The 23,684-nt window shown below is 35.4% G+C and overlaps 1 protein-coding gene across 1 annotated transcript in view; it reads right to left on the bottom strand.

Annotated features, from left to right (window-relative positions):
- Nucleotides 1-1,470: 1,470 nt before the first annotated feature.
- rnf123 (ring finger protein 123) overlaps nucleotides 1,471-23,684 on the bottom strand; it is a 156,912-nt gene continuing 134,698 nt past the window's right edge. The window contains exons 35-37 of the mRNA XM_016282404.1: nucleotides 20,581-20,675; nucleotides 4,606-4,691; nucleotides 1,471-1,654 (exon numbers count right to left, since the gene is read on the bottom strand). Of these exons, the coding sequence (XP_016137890.1) occupies nucleotides 1,555-1,654; nucleotides 4,606-4,691; nucleotides 20,581-20,675 (281 nt within the window). The 3' untranslated portion in view covers nucleotides 1,471-1,554. The remainder of the gene's footprint in view (nucleotides 1,655-4,605; nucleotides 4,692-20,580; nucleotides 20,676-23,684) is intronic.

Genomic DNA, 23,684 nt, shown 5'->3' with positions numbered 1-23,684 from the left:
GGCTGTCATTATTGAGTATAAAAACATTAGCAAATACAGAGTGATGTGAAAAACTGTTCACTAGTACGGAGTTTAACTCCTGATATGATAATATAACCAGTTTGTGAGAAGAGAAGAGAACAGAAGAGAAGAGAAGAGAAAGAGACAAGAATGAGACAAAAAGAGAACAGACAAGAATGAGATGAGAAGATAATAGAAGAGACAAGAATGAGAATAGAAGAGACTAGAATGAGGTGAGAATTAGATGAGAAGAGAATAGAAGACAAGTATGAGAAGAGAAGAGACAATAATGAGACGAGAAGACACAAGAAGGAGACAAGAAAAGAAGAGACCAGAATGAGAAGAAGAGATGAGAATGAGGTGAGAATTAGGTAAGTAGATAATAGAAGAGACAAGTATGAGATGAGAAGAGACAATAATGAGACGAGAAGACAAAAGGAGACAAGAAAAGAAGAGACAAGAATGAGACGAGAAGACAAAAGAAGGAGACAAGAAAAGAAGAGACAAGAATGAGACAAAAAGAGAAGAGACAATAATGAGAAGTAGAGATGAGAATGAGGTGAGAATTAGGTGAGCAGATAATAGAAGAGACAAGTATGAGACGAGAAGACAAAAGGAGACAAAAAAAGAAGAGACAATAATGAGACGAGAAGACAAAAGGAGACAAGAAAAGAAGAGACAAGAATGAGACGAGAATGAGACAAAAAGAGAAGAGACAAGAATAAGAATAGATGAGAATGAGGTGAGGTGAGAATTAGGTGAGCAGATAATAGAAGAGACAAGTATGAGACGAGAAGAGACAATAATGAGACGATAAGAGACAATAATGAGACGAGAAGAGACAAGAAGTGAAGAAAGAGGTGAGATGAAAACATGAGAAGGAAAGCAGAGACTAAACATATTAATGAGAGAAAAGAAGAGATGAGGAGAGACTAGAATGTGATAGAAGAATAAGAGAAAAAGAGAGAAAAAACAAAAAAAACAAAAGCGAGGATATGAGACAAAATGGGCAGAGACTAAAAGGTGACAGGAAAATAGAGTAGATTAGAGAGGCAGACATGAGATGGAGAAAAGAGAAGACTAAAATAGATGAGATGAAAGGATAGAATAGAAATGAGCAGAGAGGAGATGAAATCAGATGAGAAAAAGAGCCAGGGCAACATGTGAAGCGATTGAGACAGTGGCGAGACACTCTCCATCACTATCAGCAGATCTTCCACATTCAGTTTTTCAGCTGCTCCTTCAGAAGCACCATGAGCACGCGGCTCTAAACAGGATCTCATCCATTCATCACAAAGACACCTGGGAAGAGCAATTGCCTTGCAAGGCCTTGTTCCATTCGTCAGAGGACAAAATGTTATGATACACCAGTGCAGATGGGCAATGCTGGCAGAACCAACAGTGACGGGATGGTGACCATACATGGACTAAGTGGAAACAAAGAGTCCAACCTGAACATGTGTGCTTTTGAAGTGAAGTCTTTGGGGAAAGTGTACATAATGTGGAATTTTGAACACCAAATGTGTGTGTGTGTGTGTGTGTGTAAAGGGCACACTAAGAGCTGGCTGGTTTGGTGTAATCATCCACTCCAGTGATAGTGGCCTTGCAGAAGAAGCAGTCCTTGTTATTCATTAAGTGCTGATTGATACAGGCCCTGAAATAAAAGACAAAGTGAGTGAGGGAGCGAGAGATCTGTCCGTCAGTGACATTTAATCACTTAAAGAGTGCTGAGTCACGTCAAAGCGTGAGTTATCTGTGCTGCGCTTCACGATATACGTCAAGCGACTCAAAAACAAACTGCCAAGAAAATTGTTTTTATTGAGAGCACAGTTTTTATGTATACAAATAGTATTGTGACAACTTCAATGCTGTGATGAGACCACAAAATTACCAGTGGACAGTACTGGGTAGTAACTGGTTAAACGTAATCTGGATTACGTATTTAGATTCTAAAAGTTACCCAGCAGGCACACAACGCCATACAGCTTTAATATTTGGTTAAATTTCAGTTGCGATGTCGGATGACCAAAATTCAATGTCAATACAACATCTAATGTCAATGTTAATTTGATGTCCAATAGACCAATTATAGGTTTGTAAACATTCAGGATGCATCTTGGTTGCAGAAAACCTGGGAGAGATAGCCTTTACAGCAAGAGAATTTCACAGATACGGTACAAAATAGTTAGGTTTAAAAAGATTATAAATTATATTGATTAGATGTCATTTTCAAAATGTTCTCCGCATATTACAAGAGCTTGTCACCCAGCGATAAGCACTGTTATTCAACGAAATTGACGTTAGAGAGTGGGACAGTCTTACAGATCCGAAACAGGGATGACGTTTTTTGTGGGCGGAGCCTATCTGGAGGCAGACAATTATGGTTTTCAAGCGGCAGTCTATGGAGCCATGGAATAAAAGAATAAAAAAAGGTAAATTTGATATTATATTTCAAAATTCTGACTTTATTCTCGCAATTCCGAGATTATATCTCACAATTCTAATAAGGAAAAACAACTCGTCATTCTCTCTTTTCCCCTCGGCTCTTCTGGCTTTTTTCCCTCAGATTTGACAAACTCACTATTTTTGAGTTAAGTCGAGTTATAAAGTCCGAATTAGGAGATATAAACTTGCATTTGCGAGAAAAAAAAGTCAGAATTGTGAGATAAAATAAATAAATGTTATGTAAAAATGTTAATAGTAAGGTTTAAATAATATTTCATGCTGTAACTGTAGGGCTAATACAATACGTCCCCTATGAACAGCATATGTGAATATTATGTAGATCTATTGTTTAAATCAAATTTATGCTTTAAAAGTAGAGTAATCATAGCAGTTTTCATCCATAGTATGTCCATTTAAACGTCTGCGTTTAGCTTCAAATGGCGTCTTTGACGACAGTATTCTATAAAAATTATTCTGATTTTGACATCAAAAGGCACAAAAATATTAGTTTCTTTTATTCTATGGATTTTACCCATTTACCTCCACTTGTTCCCAGTGTTTTCCAGTTCCCAGAGTTTTTTCCGCAGCTGCAAGTGACGTAACTGTGACGTCTACTCTGAATTGGTCTATACCGACGTCAGCTGGTTGTGTAACCAAAATCCAACGTTAAATTAACGTCAAATACTGACATCAACCCGATTTTCATTCTCAACCAAAATACAATGTCTGTCCGATGTCATGTCCAATGTCAACATGATATTATGTTGACGTCCTGTGCCTGCTGGCTTTAGTACTTGTAGTTAGATTATATTACATTTTAAAGTGCAAACTTGCATTTGCGAGAAAAAAAAGTCAGAATTGTGAGATAAAATAAATAAATGTTATGTAAAAATGTTAATAGTAAGGTTTAAATAATATTTCATGCTGTAACTGTAGGGCTAATACAATACGTCCCCTATGAACAGCATATGTGAATATTATGTAGATCTATTGTTTAAATCAAATTTATGCTTTAAAAGTAGAGTAATCATAGCAGTTTTCATCCATAGTATGTCCATTTAAATGTCTGCGTTTAGCTTCAAATGACATTTTTGACGACAGTATTCTATAAAAATTATTCAGATTTTGACATCAAAAGGCACAAAAATATTAGTTTATTTTATTCTATGGATTTTACCCATTTACCTCCACTTGTTCCCAGTGTTTTCCAGTTCCCAGTGTTTTTTCCGCAGCTGCAAGTGACGTAACGGTGACGTCTACTCTGAATTGGTCTATACCGACGTCAGCTGGTTGTGTAACCAAAATCCAACGTTAAATTAACGTCAAATACTGACATCAACCCGATTTTCATTCTCAACCAAAATACAATGTCTGTCCGATGTCATGTCCAATGTCAACATGATATTATGTTGACGTCCTGTGCCTGCTGGCTTTAGTACTTGTAGTTAGATTATATTACATTTTAAAGTGCTCATAATCAGATTACACTTTTTATGGATTACATGATTACATATTCTTCACACAATGGCAGTAAATTATTCATCTTTATTTTAATAAAACTACTGCTTACATTTGGAAAGTCTTACAGATTTATGAAAGTGCAGACACCAGTCGGAAAATGGAGTGCCCACACAATCTTTTTAGTTCTCTGATGTTTGTTAATTAAAATATTTATATTTTTATTGTTCTCATGATTATTTCGATTGTTTACATTTTAAAGGGGGTTGATTAGTTTTGATTAGTTTAATTTGACATTTTTATGATTTAATGAATTGGTTTTTGTGAATTTTTTAATTAATTAGTCATTTGTGAAACATAACGTAATGCTACATGTTATGCCAAATGTAATCTAAAAGTAATCCAAAAGTAGTCAGAATAAATTACTCAATGTTTGTAATCTAATAGATTACATTACAAACTAAAATTTCCATCATGCAATTTGTAATCAGTAATGGACTGCAATTTTTAAGTAATCTACCCAGCACTGCCAGTGGAATTACTGTATCGCAACAGTGGAAACATGTCCTTAGTATTTCAGGCAGTGTTCATGCTCTATATAAGTAATGGTCATTGAGGCCTTTAACGGCGTGGTGTTAATCTCTTAAATGGAAGAGTGAATGGAAGAATGGAGCTGTTGATAGGATGTTGGCAGCAACTCACTTGCAGGATTTGTGGGAGCAGGGCTTGAAGATGGCTGATATGGAGTGTGCATAGCAGATCGGGCAGAGATCGTCCTCGCTGGTCGGCTGTAAAAGAAAAAGACTGATTTAATAATTTAAGAAGCAGATACATTGTGTGAAAGATGTTCCAGAAAGAAAGTGTTGTCAAAGACCTTGTTTTTCATTCTCCACAATGTCATCATATTCAGCAAACCAACTATATATTAGAGAGACAGTATTTAGGATATTAAGGACTGTTTGAACCTTTTTTGTTGTTGTTTCATTAAATAAATTTGCATAGTGCGTGCATAAATAAAATTGCATAATTTTACAACGAATTCCTGATTTATTTATTTATTTTATTGTTTTCAATAAATGAGTGCATAATATCTGATGTATTCTGCTAAATTTTAAGTGATAGTTTGGACAAGTTCACACCATGGAACTTTTTGTCCCTTTTTCATAGTCCTTTTCAATTAATTTATTAAATGACTCATTTTTATCATTATGTACAAACTAAGCAATACAATGCACACTGTTCTTATCCTAATTAATTTCAAGTCAGTGAGCCTAACAGCCAAACACTTCTTAGTGAAATATTGGGATATCTGGTCCCCCTAATGTCAAAAAGTGCCTACTTATGGTATTTTTGAAGTATGCATCACTGGAATCATTGAGAAATTATTATGCTACAGAAGACCTCATTTTAGTTCCTAATAAATACTCAAAGAAACAGATTTTCACCTGCACAGCATGCAATTTTTGTAATTAGCAGCAAGCGAACAAAGCTTGACCCCTGACCCCTTGAAACAGGCTGATGGAGCTTCATTAGTATACAAGCATCTTATTAATATGTAAACCTTATTATTACACAGTCAAGTCAGGAGAGAGTACTGCACATTAAAGGAATAGTTCACACAGATATGTAAATTCTGTCATATCCTCTTCAAAACCCATGATTGTTTTGTTAGTTTTTTGCCACAAAAAAAAAGACATTACGTTTTTTTATTTGTACATTTTACTTTGTAATTAGAAAAAATGTAATTAGACATTGTAATTGAAATTTTGACATACATGCATATTAAACATACATGCATATTAAAAATTCAAAAACCAACTTCACAGATATAACAAATGAATGAAGTGAAACTGATAACTTTGATATATAACGTGATATAGGTTAGGTCGGCAAATAGATTCTATTTTTATTCTCTATTCATATGCTATTTACTTATTCATATGTAGAACACTGCGCACCTGCACATTAAAGCCGTTACATATTCAACATATATGACATTTCAAAAAAAGCTGCAAAGAACTTTCTGCACGCATCCCAAGGGGACGACACACAAGATAATACATTCAGCACAGGGAGAACAGTCCTCAAACTGTCAACACACTAGAACACATATGTACAAAGACGTCAGAAGATGCATATTCACTTTTGGTGACCCCGACGTGCTCACTTTTGTATATAACATTGAGCAATAGAAGATTCAATTGATAATTAAATAGATGATTTAAAACAGAAATCAAATCTGAATCCATGAAATTATATTTCTTAAACAACCAATATTTTTGAAGCAATTAATTAAAGCAATTAAACAAACAGATTTGTATCTAACCCAAATATCTACAGTTCCTTCTGTCAGTTGGTCTTGTGATTTCCAAGAGACCGAATTCCTAAAGCAGCCACAGCAAACGCTAATGAATATTCTCCTTCCATCCTTCAGTCGGAGTCACACGAGACTCCCGTAATATCCACGCTTTCATCCCAAGGCTTTCCTCAGCTGGGAAGGGAGGGAACATGGCTGCAAGTGTTAATTGAGTTATTTGTACTGATTTCATGGGGAGTGTGGATGAAAGCCTTCTGTGATAGAAGAGCAGCCAGGCCTCCATCCCTGGCAACCAGAGCATGTGAGCGAAGCGGAGCGGTATGACGCTCCGCTACGTTTTCCGCTCTATGGACGTGCACTCCGCTCAGTCGCTCTAACAGCACAAGCAAGCGCTCCGTTAATATTCCGCTCACGCTCACCGTGAACCAATTCCCGGTCAGATCCCGCTCCGACATAAAATTTCTCTAGTAAGCCTAATTGTTTACTGTTTGTAACGAAATTCTTGGATTATTGTCTAAAATTAAGCATGCTGATAAATAGCAATTATCATGTTTCAGAGCGAAATTCTTACATTCTTCTTAATTTTATTAATTGTAATGTATTAATTAAAATGTATTAATTATATGAATCTAACCTTAGCAAACCTACCTAAAATGCAAAAACTGAAAAAGTGTATTTGATTTTCGTTAACTTTATTTAAAATAGCTGCAGTTGTTGTGCAATAGAACATTCAAAACAGGCTCATTAAAACACAAACGCACACACACACACGAGATGAAATGTGTGTAGATCTTTACAAAATACACCTGGATCATAAAGCCTGTGAAAAGCACACGCAAGATAAAATGCACTTAAAGAACGCTTGGTTTACGAACTGACGTCAATGAAAGAAACACACTTTCTAGTGTCAAGTTAAAATAAACCATAACTGCGGGGAACTGTGGTCTATTAAAACGTCTCTTGATGTTTACTGGATTTTAGAATTTACTTTAAGAAACATTAGCTTGGACAAAGTGTCAGGCTTCAGCATTCGTTGTGCCCGAAAACACTCGCTCAGCGCTGGAAGAAGCACTGGGGATGCTGGAGATTTTGCGGGAGGGATCCAGCACTGGTTTTCCAAAATCCAAGTGGTGTAGGCTAATATCTTCTGTACTCTGTAGTTCTGTATTTAGACCTATATACAGCTGTGTGTTAGTTTAGGTCTACAGTTTAACCTAGGGAATGAACGAATTAACGAACGAATGAATTCGTGGCAGCTAAGCCTAAACAAGAGAACAAATACTTAATTTGTGGCCATAATTTAGACTAAACGAAAAAATTAATTCTTAATTGGTGGCCATAATGTAGTCCTAGCATAAAAGAGAACTAGCCTATTCTAAATTCGTTGGCCGTGATTAATTGTCTGCATGTCATGATCGGGGCTCCGTACAACCGAATATAACCTTAGCCTACCTGTTTATTCATTTATTATGCTATGTACTATAGCTCACCTTTTGCGGCACCATGTTTGCGTAGCACATCCTTGTGCTTTCTGGCAATGTGCCGCTTCAGATTCCAATATGAATCTTTACTAACTCTCCCTGCAATCTAACTCTCCTCTCAGTTTCTTCTCCCTGCTCATTCGTAACTTAGATTTTTTACTTTACATTTATGTATAAGGCTTGCAACTTCATTGAAACAATATCTGAACTCCATAACTGCTCTACTATTCTCGATCTCTATAGATTCTCGATCTCGAACAAGCAAATCACCAAACGGCATTCTGGGTTGAGCGAGCGGCACAGAGCGTTTTGAGCGAGCAGAGCGGAATCTTCAGAAAGGCGCTCTGCGCTCTGAAGGAAATATTACCACTCCGCTCCCCCTCCGCTCCGCTCACATGCTCTGCTGGCAACCAGCCTCACTCCATACACCGCAGAATATGACAACCTCACATTTTCATGCTAATGCATTTTTCTTATTCGCCCAAATCTTAATAACAGTTTCACTTTAAATTGGTGATAGACCAATATACTGGCCAGATCAATTATTAAAGCCATTATTTAACTATTTTAAATAATAATAATATTAATCATGTCAAACAACATGTCAAACGACTAAATAATCTAAATTATACATTTATTATACAAGTACTCAAACCTTCCTTCCACAAGTCTACAATGATTGCATGTTGTAGACGGACAGTCCTTGACCGACCTGTATGTAATGAAGCCAAGGGTGCAGAGGACAAGCTAAAGTTATTGAGATCCTTTTAATATGAATACTTGAACTGCTCCATCTACACTGATTAAAAACAGAATGTGAGGCAAAAAGCAGCCCTTCAATTCATTTTAAAGGCATTGCACTGACGCAAGCAATTTTGGAGAGTAAACCATCGATATATCCTCAGTTACCCAGATAGCCGGCCTATCGGTTTCTTCATCAGTTTTTCATGCGGTTCTTTGACTTGAACGAGGCCTTTTGTTTTTGTGTCGGGTCTTCCGCAATGTCCTTCCATTCTCAAAGTCAAACTTTGTTTCAAGGGGAATGATTGGGTTTCTGTTTGGTCTCTAAGCTGAGATGAAGGAAATACAAGCCCCTTAAAATCTCATTCACTCCCTCCTAAGTCTGTCTCTTCTGAGCTATTACCTTCAGATCTTGTGTCTGAGTAATGAGGGAAGATATCCACTATCCCAAGGTAATTTGCAGGGGCAGACAGTGACCTTGACTGGCCCAATTCACTCTGGTTCATGGCGGCCTGATAAAAACGCTGGGTGCTTTACTCAATTCATATGGTTGCTCTAGCCAGAGAGCGCAAACTAACAGAGAAATCAGTCAAGACTGGGACTGTGTGACTTAAAGGAATAGTTCATCCAAAAATGAAAATTGACTCACCATCAGGCCATCCAAGATGGGGATGACTTTATTTCTTCATCAGATTTGGAGAAATTACATCACTTGCTCAGCAATGGATGCTCTGCAGTGAATGGGTGCCGTCAGAATGAGAGTCCAAACAGCTGATAAAAACATCACAATAATCCACACCACACCAATCCATCAGTTAATGTCTTGTGAAGCAAAAAGCTGCATGTTTGTAAGAAACAAATCCATTGTTAAGACATTTTTAACTTCAAACCACTGCTTCCAGCTAAAATGACGAGTTTGAAGTCTCATTCTGACGGCACCCATTCACTTCAGAGGATCCATTAATGAGCAAGTCGTGTAATGCTACATTTCTCCAACAAAATATTCAGCAAATTTTCCTTTTTTGGTGAATTAGTCCTTTGAGTCCTGTTGCATTTACATTTACTCTTGCTTTCACTACTAATCCAAGAGTTTGAATTGAGGGCGAAACATTTCCCCGATGCAGATTTATCTCATGTTTAAGCTGGTCATGCAAATTTGATGCATTTTCCAACGAAAACCTGCTTGATTTGAGAGTGATTTCTGTGAGGCTAAAGTCTAAAAGAAACTGAATTCACAACCTAATTTACTTCTGAAATGTAATCCAAATGCAAGTGAAACTGGTTATTCGGCGAGAGAGAGAGAGCGAGAGAGAGAGAGAGAGAGAAAGGACTTGCGATGATTCTGATCAAATTGAATTGAATTGATTCAGTTGTGACAAAGAAGCCTTGGTGACATCAGACAAAAAGGAAACTTCAATTTCCAGTAGCATCATTTTAGGTACATTAGTACTACACTTCCCACAATCCTGAAGTGAAATCCACCAATCAGAACAAGGATCACAGACACTGAGTATCACTTGAGGGCCAGGGTGATTTTGGGATATTTTCAAAATACAGTATTTATATTTTATATAAAGTAGATCTAAATATTTTTGAATAATATTCACTGATTACTGTGCATGTATATTGTTGTGAATGCTGCCTATAAAGCTGTATAGCTACAGTAAATGGGTTTTGGAATTATAACCAGCAGAGATCAACATGAGCTGATGGCTCAATCCATTCATTGCCGCAGGTCATAAATCCCTCTCCAGTCAGAGCCAATGTGCTGAGGAGGCAAGACGCTGCACTGCACCGTTCAGCACTCTACGTATGATTAGATATGTTGCCCTAAGACCTGAAATGCAAAGCCTGCTGGTCGCCATGCGGGAACACCATTGCATTCATGTAAATGAGCCAATATCATCTGATGTAGAGATCCGCTGGAAAATCTAATGGTTTTCAGTGAAAACACAGGTTACAGGACTGGATGGCACTATAAAAATAATTAATAACAATGTCTAGAATATGTTGTTTATTTCTTATGAAAACACAGTTAAAATGTTCCAAACTTCCTTATGAAGATTCTGTATGAGATTTTCAGTAGCATCGAGTCTATGACATCCATTCACCAAGTTTCTTTCTTTCTTTCTTTCTTTCTTTCTTTCTTTCTTATAATTTTAAGTGCAAGTATTTAAGTTAAATTGAACTAAGTTTTAGCAATATTATTATGTGTTTTTGTCATTTTTATAAGTTTTTTTATATTTCAATTCACAAGCTTTAATTATAATATACATTGGAATAAATAATTTTATTCAACTGGAATAAATTATTTTTATTTTTATTTTACTTCAAACTTATTATTTCAATTAATTGCTAAGGCAACATTTCTAAGTATTTCATATATTATAATATCATCAAATTTTTTGTTTTATTTAAAAACAACAATTGTGCTTCATTACAAAGTTTACTGGAGATCAATTTAAACTCAATATTTTAACTTAAAAAAAAAGTTTAACATACTGTGTTTATGTGTGTACTTTGTTTGTTTGTTTATTGAAAACAACTCCTTCACTAAATAAATAAACAAGCATCCATTCTGGACAAACCTATAGTCCTTTGTCATTATGAAGATGCGACTTGTGTTAACAACCATCACTGAAGACTTTTTAATCATTATATATTTAGCATTTTATCATTATATTATTTCATTTTTTAACCACACATTTTAGTTGTTCATTTCTGTTCATGTTAATTAATGTAATTAGTTTATGAAAATGTTACTTTTAACTAATGTGTCAATAGTTTCCATCTTATTTTTATCTTTAATATACAATGCTAACCCTGCTGCTGTCCAGTCTCATCATTTTCATTATTCATCTTATGTAACAGCCAGGCTGGCAGCTTCTTGAAAATAAAGAAAAAAATCCTCTCTGGACTTTCAGGTCACCAACAAATGTCAATCTCCGCTCACTTTAAAGCTGGCTGGAGACTCACGGAGAGAGGAGGCCTTACTTTTGCTGTGGGAGTGAAAATTGTAGCTTTCTTCACAGCTAAATTGCCCAGAAAAAGCGCCAAGTAATTGCAGCGAGCTTTCCTGAGGAGAATTAGCTCGAAGCGCTGTCAAAAATGCCACAACTCCATCCTGAGTAATCAAACTTCATTTTTCCTGAAGTGAAAATAACTATGTTTCTTACTGGAATACCGGCGTTCCCCTAAACGGCTTGCCCGGGCAGGAACGGATTACACTGCGGTGAGTCGCACTGATGGAGATCTGTCAAAAAACGTGTAGGAGTTGATTTCCCAACCGAAAGCCAGCAGATTCAGAAAACTGTATTATTCCTCTTCCACTCTGCTGTGCCATTAGTTTGTTTTTTATAAATTTTTTTGAGCAAACAGATTTCCTAAGCTCATGCATTCATGAAAGCTGAAATCTAGGACAAGGCTCAGAGAGGAACTTCAAAGCACTTCAAGTATCTTAGAAAAGTGACCTCTGCTCAGGCAACTACAGAGAATATTGAGAGCAAACTTGGTATTGTGATGACAATTTGGCTGAATACTGACATGTTTTCCTTCCTGAAACAGTATAAATATGCTGGCCTGCCACTAGCACCACAGAAATGCAGTCATTATACAAACGACTGCAAGAAAATAAGAAATTAAACTAGATTTCTACAAAATGTTTCACACTATTTGTACTTTACTCTGGTATAGTAATTAACCATAGGTAGTCAACCTCTCACAATGCACCAATTAGGCTCTTAAATAAAAACAAACAAAAAACATTAAATTCATAGACATTGAACTGAATTGGATATTTAAGTCATATTTCGAATTGTAGTTTTGTAATTTTTCCTGAAGTGAAAATAACTATGTTTCTTACTGGAATACCGGCGTTCCCCTAAACGGCTTGCCCGTGCAGGAACGGATTACACTGCGGTGAGTCGCACCGATGGAGATCTGTCAAAAAACGTGTAGGAGTTGATTTCCCAACCGAAAGCCAGCAGATTCAGAAAACTGTATTATTCCTCTTCCACTCTGCTGTGCCATTAGCTTGTTTTTTATTAATTTTTTTGAGCAAACAGATTTCCTAAGCTCATGTCTTCATGAAAGCTGAAATCTAGGACAAGGCTCAGAGAGGAACTTCAAAGCACTTCAAGTATCTTAGAAAAGTGACCTCTGCTCAGGCAACTACAGAGAATATTGAGAGCAAACTTGGTATTGTGATGACAATTTGGCTGAATACTGACATGTTTTCCTTCCTGAAACAGTATAAATATGCTGGCCTGCCACTAGCACCACAGAAATGCAGTCATTATACAAACGACTGCAAGAAAATAAGAAATTAAACTAGATTTCTACAAAATGTTTCACACTATTTGTACTTTACTCTGGTATAGTAATTAACCATAGGTAGTCAACCTCTCACAATGCACCAATTAGGCTCTTAAATAAAAACAAACAAAAAACATTAAATTCATAGACATTGAACTGAATTGGATATTTAAGTCATATTTCGAATTGTAGTTTTGTTTCCTTATGCGTTTTCATTTTAATTTCAATTTTGCACCCTGTTGGCTTCCTCAGCTCAAATACAATTCAAATTCAGGAAATGAATTAAAGGCTTTCTTAATCTACTGCCGTATATCCCCAACTGTCCAGTGTCAACAGTGGGTAAGCATTCTTTCCTTCATCTTCAGAGATCGATAAAATTGATTGGAGCATGCAATGAGTGCACAACCTGTTTAAACAATTGCTTGAGCAAATGTCATATGTAAACCTGCTATGGTTGCCTTAAAAATTATGTCTAAAGTGTTTAAAGAGTTTCGCAAACTTTTGCAAATCCAGTGATTAGTTCTTTCTCAAAAGAGCACATTGTATCAACCTGGTATCTTTTAAACATGATTTTGTGTCCAGGCAAACTTGTTGCAAAAACTTTCTCAGTGCAAAATCATAAATTTGAATGTCTAATGAAGACTTTGCAAGACGTTCGCAAACTTTTGCAAAGCCACTGATTAGTTCTTCCATTTCTAACTAGTTGCAAAATGTAACTACTTACATTTTCTTTTCTCAGTGAAACCTTTCTTACTTTCCTTTGTTACCCACAATTTAGTTTATCCAGGTTTAAAATATTTTATAATAGTCATTCCTATTTCTTTTGACATTCCTACCTGTGGAAAGCAAACAGAATAGGTTGTTTTTGCAGCGTTTTGTACTGTTATTTTATGTAATCATGCCAAAAGTAATTTATCAAACAATAAGCAAAAGAGTGTAACAATAAAGCATATTACTCTAAGACGAGTGGTTCAGTCAAGCACATTTTCAGCATTTTAAAAAGCCCTAGTTCAAGTAAAGTATGTCAGATTGTGGTAATCTGCCGGATCCTCCACAATTTAAGATTTAGAACAGAACCTGCATTGTTTAGCACAATATCTTTGGCCTTGTTGGCACCACTAACACTGTTCCTAATAAATTCCCTCTCGTGTGTCATCAAATAAACCAATGCCTTTTTTGGGGGCAGTGTTGTTATCGATAACTAAGACAAAAAAATATTTTTAAAAGTACATTTGAAAGCCGAAATAAATGTGAATACTACATGAAAAGTCACTTTAAATAATATAACTTTTTTAAAACTAAAATTAAAATGAACAGTGGAAATATAAACAAACACTATTATGAAATATTAATAAATACTATAATATTATAGAAATAATACTAAAACAACGCTATTTCTTTTGACATTCCTACCTGTGGAAAGCAAACAGAATAGGTTGTTTTTGCAGCGTTTTGTATTGTTATTTTATGTAATCATGCCAAAAGTAATTTATCAAACAATAAGCAAAAGAGTGTAACAATAAAGCATGTTACTCTAAGACGAGTGGTTCAGTCAAGCACATTTTCAGCATTTTAAAAAGCCCTAGTTCAAGTAAAGTATGTCAGATTGTGGTAATCTGCCGGATCCTCCACAATTTAAGATTTAGAACAGAACCTGCATTGTTTAGCACAATATCTTTGGCCTTGTTGGCACCACTAACACTGTTCCTAATAAATTCCCTCTCGTATGTCATCAAATAAACCAATGCCTTTTTTGGGGGCAGTGTTGTTATCGATAACTAAGACAAAAAAATATTTGTAAAAGTACATTTGAAAGCCGAAATAAATGTGAATACTACATGAAAAGTCACTTTAAATAATATAACTTTTTTTAAACTAAAATTAAAATGAACAGTGGAAATATAAACAAACACTATTATTTGAATGTGTACATAAATAAGAAGCAACATTAAATTGTTTTGTCTCTGCCATTATAATAAACATATTAAGTCAATCAATGATTGGGTGAGGAAACAAATCCTCACCCACAACAAATCAAATAACTGAAGGTCACAACAGCTGAACATCTACACAGAAACCACGGTCACTATTAGGAAAGCTTGATTTATAGAGACGCAATGTATTAACTTTTAATCAAGGGTTGAATATAAGTAGGATTTTTATAGCAATAAATAGTTATGGCTCATAAAAGATGCCACCAAAACACATGGACAATATTGCATTAGCTACAGTTCATCACTTAAAACCTCAAGGGGAACAATAGCAATACTATTTCTGTTTATTAAAGTTCTGCATTGTGACATGAAAACAAATCATGTTGCCACAAGGCATAACATAACGCAACAAGAAAATCTCCTTATTTTTTGTTTAAATTGTGGCCAGATGATAAATATGGAAAACCACGCTGTTCTGTTCCCTCAGCGTTAACCAGACGTGGCAACTTGATTTGCATTCATAAATGGGTTTGCGTGTACATCTGCCACCAGATGATCCGGTGATTGGAAAATACTGTATGTTGTCAGCTTCAGTTTAACTCTAAAGACACATAAGAGGCTGAAATTATGCATTTCTGCTTTAATAACTTAGTAAATTTTGAATATTTCTTAAAATAAATGTGGTTGATTTGATTTTATCTCTATTAATTAACATTATGTTAATTTACTAAAGTACTGGAGAGAAGGAAAAGAAAAGGTATTTTTTAGCAGATCAAACATAAAAAGCAACTGAATACATACTTAGCAGAAAATTACCCGAATATCTCAAAAGATTTACCAAATGTGAATAAATTCAAAAGCTCACACTACCTCATGATTGCATCTGTAATTTGGTGCAATTCTCCATCCGTAGTGTAATGACGAAAAACTGAGGATAATTATGGCAGCGATTCTCTGAAGCGCAAATACGTTTTGGGATATCATTCAAATGATGCCACTCTGACTGAAAATATAGTGTCAGACATGCTGCAGTCTGCTCCAGGAAAATAAATGACAAGAGACGATTTTAGTTTTATATATTTTATATATATATTAGGGCTGGGGATTTAACGCGTTAATTAGATTAATTAATTACGGTGAAAAATAACGGGTTGAAATTATTAACGCACTTAACGTACTTGCCCTTCCTCAGACCTATACAGTATGTGGGTCATCTGACATGTCATACAGTTGATCGATGACAAATATGATGCAGGGTAACAACTCACTGCATGATGGAGCTTAGAGAACGTAGTTAGAATGTCCCTAAAATTCAAGATATGGGGCAAAAATGCCCGTTTGAATTTTTGTCTCATATTTACATCATATAGTTAAGCAATATCACACGAGTACAAATGTGATACCGATCTTATACAACAGTTCAATAAATAAAAAGTGAATATGTTATTTTAGACACAATGTCTGTTTTGCTCAATTTTGCCAACGAAAATATAAAGACAAAGCAGAATTGTTCGTCACCGAGAGACACGCAGCTGCATTTAATTTCTTAATCCACATTTCGAACGAATTTGGTAAACCATTAGGCTCGTTGGATTTGAAGCGGCGCTGCACAGACCAATCGGTTTATGACATCAAAGTACCACGAGAGCGATTCAAAAGCATAAGGAGTTGTCTGTTGCGGTACTTTGATGTCACACACCGACCGATCTGATGGTGATGATGATTCAAGTAGAACAAGCCTAATGATTCAATGGACAATTCATAAAGAAGCATTTACTTCACTTCTGAATGAATCAGCCATTTGAACGAATCAAATGAATGAATGACTCAATGATTAAGCCATGTACCACCACCTGCTGGCAGTTTTAGTTTATTATTTAGAGTATCATTTCATTAAAGAAATAATTTCATATTTCCATAGTAATAATAATACAATTTATAAAATAAATGATTAAAGGTATAGTTCACCCACCCAAAAATGACAATTTTGTCATCATTTACTCACCCTCATGGTCCAAAAGGGTATATGTTATAAATGTTAAGTTGAATCAAACTAAATATTTCTTGCTGAAGCTACTTTTTGTAACGTCTGTTTGATTCTTTACACAACAATGACTTTAAATGATCTTTTGGGAGTAATCTTTGATGTGATTAATTTGCAATTAATTAGATTAATCTCCACATCATGTAATTAATTAGATTAAAAGTCGCTTACCAGCCCTAATACTGTAATTAAAATCACTTCGTTCACCACACAATAAACAAGCAAAACAAACAAAAAAACAAGCATGCAACAAAAGAGCAAAAATGTTCACACAACATGACAAACAAACAATCAAACAAAAAAGCAAGCAAGCAACAAGTAAAACAAAGCAAAACAACCAAGAAAGTAGAAAAGCAAACCGTAATCAATTAAACAAACAAATAAAAAGACAATTTGAAATAAATGTTGACACAACATGAAAAAAAAAAAATCAAGCAAGCAAAAAGTAAAACAAAGAAAAAGAATATGCAAAACAATAAAAAAGCAATTTGTTTAAGTGGCTTTTGTTGTTGATTGCTTTTTGTATAAACAAAAAATAAAACAAAAATTGTGAATAAATGTTATGTTCATGACAAAATCTTGGCTGTCCAGCTAAATTCAACTATACAAGAAAAAATGTCCTTGGTAGAATTATATGTCATGCCAGCTGCCCATATTTACTAATATGTCCTATTTTAACATGATTATCAAAAGGTTATATGGCTACTATAGAATAAACATGCTTATTTCTTGTGCTGTTGCAATGCAGCAGACAGCACAACTCAATTTAACGCAGAGGCGAATTATCTGTTTAAATTGAATTGGCTGCTCTGTGCTGAGGTGGGTCTGCTGCTGCTGCATTGTTGGAGATGGGAATGGACGATCATATTTCTCTGCAGAGGGGAAGCTCTTGGGGGAAGAGCTTCACTTTCTGCTGTCTAATGCTTTGGTGGATAGCGGCTGTGGAAAGACCTGAATGGGCCGGCCATTACATTAACGTTATGCCACAGAAACCTCAGGGAACTTTGTGATTCCACTTCAGAAAATCACTAACAGGCTTTTATTGCCACCCACCGTCACGCTGTTAAAAGCTACAGCAGGATTTATTGCTTGAGGTGCTTGAAGGACCATAATGTAGTCGTATACTGTACAGTGCAATGGTGACACTGAAGCTGTCCTTGTCTTACATTGGTTCAGGTAGATCCATCGCAAATTAAAAGAAGAGTACAAGATGGAGGAGGACGGAGAAGAAGGCCAGATTGATTTTTTCAAAGATGATACCATTGATGAATGAATCGCTTTATTTTCGTGAATGAAACAAGCCTTTTAAAGGACAGCTGGTTCAATATGTTTTAAGTTCCAAGGTTGTATTTAATTTTCAAAACCATGTTATACTGAACACTGAAAAATTGTTGATTTTTTTGTTTGTCCTCTGCTGAATGACAATCAGGTACACGGCAGCTTGACGCATTAGGAATAAACTGCAGTGCGAATTTATGCGATTGCTTGTAAAACCATTCTTATGTAATTTGTTGCATGAATTACAGAGCCCCTATGTGGACATGGTGAAAAAATTACAAGATGCGAAACATATTTTAACGCTTCTGCATTCTCTCACAACACATTTGCATTCTCTTGCAAAAGTATTGCAGTCTCCTGAGAAACTTTGTTTTCTTGCAACGTGTTTGCATTCTCTCGCAAAAGAGTTGCATTCTCCCTTATTGTTCCCCGAAGAAATGTTGCACTCTCTCATACAAGTACTGCGTTCTCCTGAGAAACTTCGAGTTTTCTCCGAAGAAATGTTGCACTCTCTCGTACAAGTACTGCGTTCTCCTGAGAAACTTTGCATTTTCTCACAAAAAAATTGTGTTCTCCCAAAAGTTTTGCATTCCCCCAAGTAATGTTGTGTTGTTGTATGATAAGTGTTTGGCGTTCTCCAAAAGTACTGCATTCCCCCGAGAAACTTTGTTCTCTCACTAAAGTATTGTTCTCCTAAGAAACTTTGTTTTCTCGCAACGTATTTGCATTCTCTTGCAAAAGAGTTGCATTCTCCCTTATTGTTCCCTGAAGAAATGTTGCACTCTCTCGTACAAGTACTGCGTTCTCCTGAGAAACTTCGCGTTTTCTCAGAAGAAATGTTGCACTCTCTCGTACAAGTACTGCGTTCTCCTGAGAAACTTCGCATTTTTTCAGAAGAAATGTTGCACTCTCTCGTACAAGTACTGCGTTCTCCTGAGAAACTTTGCGTTTTCTCCGAAGAAATGTTGCACTCTCTCATACAAGTACTGCGTTCTCCTGAGAAACTTCGCATTTTCTCACAAAAAACTAGTGTTCTCCCAAAAGTTTTGCATTCCCCCAAGTAATGTTGTGTTGTTGTATGATAAGTGTTTGGCGTTCTCCCGCAAAAAGTTTTGTTTCTCCAAAAGTACTGCATTCCCCCGAGAAACTTTGTTCTCTCACAAAAGTATTGTTCTCCTAAGAAACTTTGTGTTTTCTCGCAAGAATGTATTGCGCTCCCCCAAGTAACTTTGCATTCTCTCACGAAAATAGATAAAAAAAAGATACTCACCATTACTCACCACTCACCAGACACTCACCACGAAAAAGATACTCACCATTATCGAGCAAAAGTTTTGCATTATCCCAAAATGATTGCATTCCATCGAGAAACTGTTCTCTTACAAAACATTGGCGTTTTCTCTGGTAAAAGTATCAAGTTACCTCAAGAAACATTGCATTCTCTTGCTAAAGTATTACGTTCTCCCAACAAACTTTGTTCTCTCGCAAAATATTTGCACTCTGTCTCAAAAGTATTGCGTTTTCCCAAGAAACGTTGCATTTTCTCACCGAAGTATTACATTCTCTAACGAAACTTTTTTACAAAAATTTACAAAAATAGTTCTTCCAAAAGTATTGCATTCTTCCAAGAAATGTTGTGTTCTCTCATCAAAATATTGTTTCCCCAAAAAACTTTGCATTCTCTCGCAAAAGTTTTGCCTTCCCCCAAGAAACTTTGTTCTCTCACAAACCATTTGCATTTTCTCGCAAAAGTAATATGTTCTCCCATGAAACGTTGCATTCTCTTTGATCTCCATTTGAGAAACTTTGATCTCTTCCAAAAGTATTGTGTTCTCCCAAAACGTTACATTCTTTTGCCGTTTTTTTTTACCAACAATTTTACTTTAAGTTCAACCAGTCCTTGCATTATTCGCAAAAGTTTGCCATCTTGTCTTATTTGCGCAATATTTGAATTCTATATGTTTACATCCTTTATAAATACACACCATACTTTATCAATATTTTTTCAAACAAACAAAATGAATAAATAAACTAACTATTGATTGTTTTTTGCTACTGTCTAAACATTTGAATAATTATTGCATTAACTTATTGCACATTAAAATATTTACAGGTAACTCTACTCCTATGGTCACAAACACTTATTATATAACTACACCATGATGATTATTAGTAGATTTTCATGGCAAAACAACACAAAATACTGCAAATAGCACTGGAATTGTTTAGAATAACTGTTGAAAAATCTGTTATTTTGGACTGAAATAAACAGAAAAAAAGTCATGTGAAGTCCTACATGGACTACCACACTCATTAAGCTCAGCAGAAGCAGATAAAGAATGTTTTATTTGTGTGAGCTTACATTATACTGGAATATTTACATTTTAAAAGATCAAATGTTAACTTTGGCAGGATTTCTCAAGTTGTAAGTTGACCAAATCATTTTAATGGTTCATGAGGCAGCAGACACCATATTGCTGTCCATCAGTGGCAGAGTTTGATTCTAGTCATGGTACGATGGAGAGGCTGGTTGTGGTTTGCTGAACCTGTGTGGGAAGCTGTACTCACCGCTGTGCTGGCAGCTGCCTGCTTGGACTCCTCCGTCAGGAAAGTTAGCATCTGTTCTACCTTCTGCTCTTCCTCCGTGCTGATGTAGTCCGTATCTACGCAAAACAAACACAACAAATGTCAGACTTTACACACCGTACTGACACATGGTACATTTGAGGAATTGCTCATTGGTGAGTTTTCCACAATGCAGATGCAAACAGCATGACTAAACATAGACCCGATTTCCAGCATCAGTGCAGAACGCCATTCTTAGCTGGCAGTAGTCATCCATATGCATCCTTTCTGCGATCCATGCATTTATACAAAAAATAAATTAATACATAACATGTTTTGACAGAAAACTCATTTTTTACACGTGTTAAAAAAATGTTCACTATATATTTGCAAGCAACATATAAATCAGTCATAAAGCAGTGACTTTTTAAATGCGCATCTAGGAAAATGTTTCCAATGTAGTTTTTTAGTCTTTTTAAAGAATACGAACATTTATTCACATCAAGAAAGTTTTATTCAGTAACATGTTTATTTGCATCAGCGTTTTACATGCAATAACCTAAGATTTGCATAAAAATACACTGAAAATGATTGAACTAGATTTATTTTACAATTGTTTTTTTGTAATTTGTTACATACAGTACGTGTGTGTGTAATTATGAATTTATTCTAAAATGCATTTTACTATATATTATCCTTGTTTTACTAATTCTCCCATTTGTATTAATCAAATTTTAATAATAAAAACAATGTCAAAAATTTATTTTCGTGTCAAAATGTAAAAAAACCTGAGCTCCTGAAATAACATTATAATCAGAACACTATTACAATATAATATTTTATAGCAGAGATGCTTTAGTTTTTTTTATATTTGCATGCAACATATAAATTAGAATTCCAAAGCAATGTCACATTTTTTATGGGCATATGTGACCCTGTATCACAAAACCAGTCATAAGTAACACAGGTATATTTGTAGCAATAGCCAAAAATACATTGTATGGGTCAAAATTATAAATTTTTCTGGTAACACTTTACAATAAGGTTCATTAGTTAACTACATTAGTTAACATGAACTAATAATGAACTGCACTTATACAGCGTTTATTAATCTTTGTTAATGTTAATTTCAACATTTACTAACACATTATTAAAATCTTGTTAACATTAGTTAATGCACTGTGAACTAACATGAACTAACAATGAACATCTGTATTTTCATTAACTAACGTTAGTGTAGATTAGTAAATACAGTAACAAATGTATTGCTCATGGTTAGTTCATGTTAGTTTATACATTAACTAATGTTTAACTAATGAACCTTATTGTAAAGTGTTACCATTTTTCTTTTATGCCAAAATTCATGATATTAAGTAAAGATCATGTTCCAGATTTACTGTAAATACATCAAAACTTAATTTTTGATTAGTAATATGCATTGCTAAGAACTTCATTTGGACAACTTTAAAAGAGATTTTCACAATATTTAGAATGTTTTGCACCCTCAGATTCCAGATATTCAAATAGTTGTATCTCAGCCAAATATTGTCCAATCCTAACAAACCATACATCAATTGAAAGCTTATTTATTCAGCCTTCGGATGATGTATAGATTGCAATTTTAAAAAAAATTGACCCTTATGACTGGTTTTGTGGTCCAGGGTCACATATAGGAATTTATTAAATAAATATGTTTCCATTGCAGTTCTGAAGTCTTTTTAGAGAATGATTACCCATTTAAAGCAATTTTAACGCACATTTGTATAATAAAATAATTATTTTATAATAAAAAAGATCAGAAATGATGCACTTCACTTTAGGGCTGCACGATAAATCGGAATGGAATCAAAATCGCAATTCGACAGAAGCTGCGATTGTCATGCGTATCTTTCAGTGAAGCATGGTTCTGTGATCAGTAGTAAATCTCCATCCAAAGGCCAGAGGGCACTCTCGCACTGAAACTCCAAATACGTCTCGCAGAAGAAACCCAGGAAATGCCTATAGCTGTTGCTGGATATATAGAAAATTGAACTGCTTTTATTGATTCAACGTGACTAATAAACACACGATTATGACAATATATGGTTTATTATTATTATAATTTTCATTAAAATAAAGTATATTTATAATGCAATGCCTTTATCACTGCTTAGAATACTACGGAATATGTTGCGCGCCTTATTCTGTGTAAGAAGCCACATCATATCACAGAAGGATTTATTTCAAACACTCGACTGACGTTATGAAGTTAGTTTGGAGTAAAAATATGTTATTAAATGTGGTATTTTTACATGCTTTCAGATGGTGCAGCATTTACTACACAGAGCCGTAGTTCACTGAGAAGCTATGCAAACAGCTGTCATTATCGCAAACGATTTCTTTGATTTCATAATCGCACAATAAAATTGTGATTTTTTTTGCGTAACTTGTCAGTGAAGTACAGCTCTGTGTAGTAAATACTGCTCCATCTGAAAGCACTTGATGATGATTTACTGCTGATTACAGAACCGGCTTTACTAAAAAAATGCGCATGACAATCGCATTCGATTAATCGTGCAGCCCTACTTCACTCATATGCATGTAAAAGGAGGCAGCAGTTATGACTGCCATTCAAAGTCCCCTTCAGCAGCTATGACTGGCACAATCAAAAAAGATCTATGCCAAAGAAAAGTCTTTCTAATTGCATTTACGCCATTTTTCCATCCATCACTCATTGGGTTTAATTGCTGGAGGGGAGAACGGTGTGAAAGACCCTCCTCCATCACCCTCCACCCATTAGCCAGGCTCATCATAAATGCATCGGGATCAGCTTGATAATTTTAGACTCTTGTTGCGAGCGCCACAGGTCTGTGAGGCTCGTTTTTCCTTCCTTCCTTCAGCAAATTCATGCTCGTCTAGTCTGCTACTGCCATAATTTGTCCTGACATTGCCAATCATCGCTGCTCCGTCCAATGTTTTGGACTGATAAACAGCGTTGACAGCCGGCGTCTTGATTCGAGTGGAAGACGAAGTGGAAAAAGCACTACGTTACGGCGTCTGATGCCACAGTTCTGATGATAAAATGTAGGTAGAATCACACAGCAGGTGGAAACAAGGTGGCAAGGTTT

Source organism: Sinocyclocheilus grahami, unplaced genomic scaffold (genome assembly GCF_001515645.1).
Source record: "Sinocyclocheilus grahami isolate Dianchi unplaced genomic scaffold, SAMN03320097.WGS_v1.1 scaffold159.1, whole genome shotgun sequence".
In the NCBI taxonomy this organism is placed as follows: Eukaryota; Metazoa; Chordata; class Actinopteri; order Cypriniformes; family Cyprinidae; genus Sinocyclocheilus; species Sinocyclocheilus grahami.
Note: the sequence above shows the minus strand (reverse complement) of the source record. Positions and strands in the feature narration are given on the sequence as shown.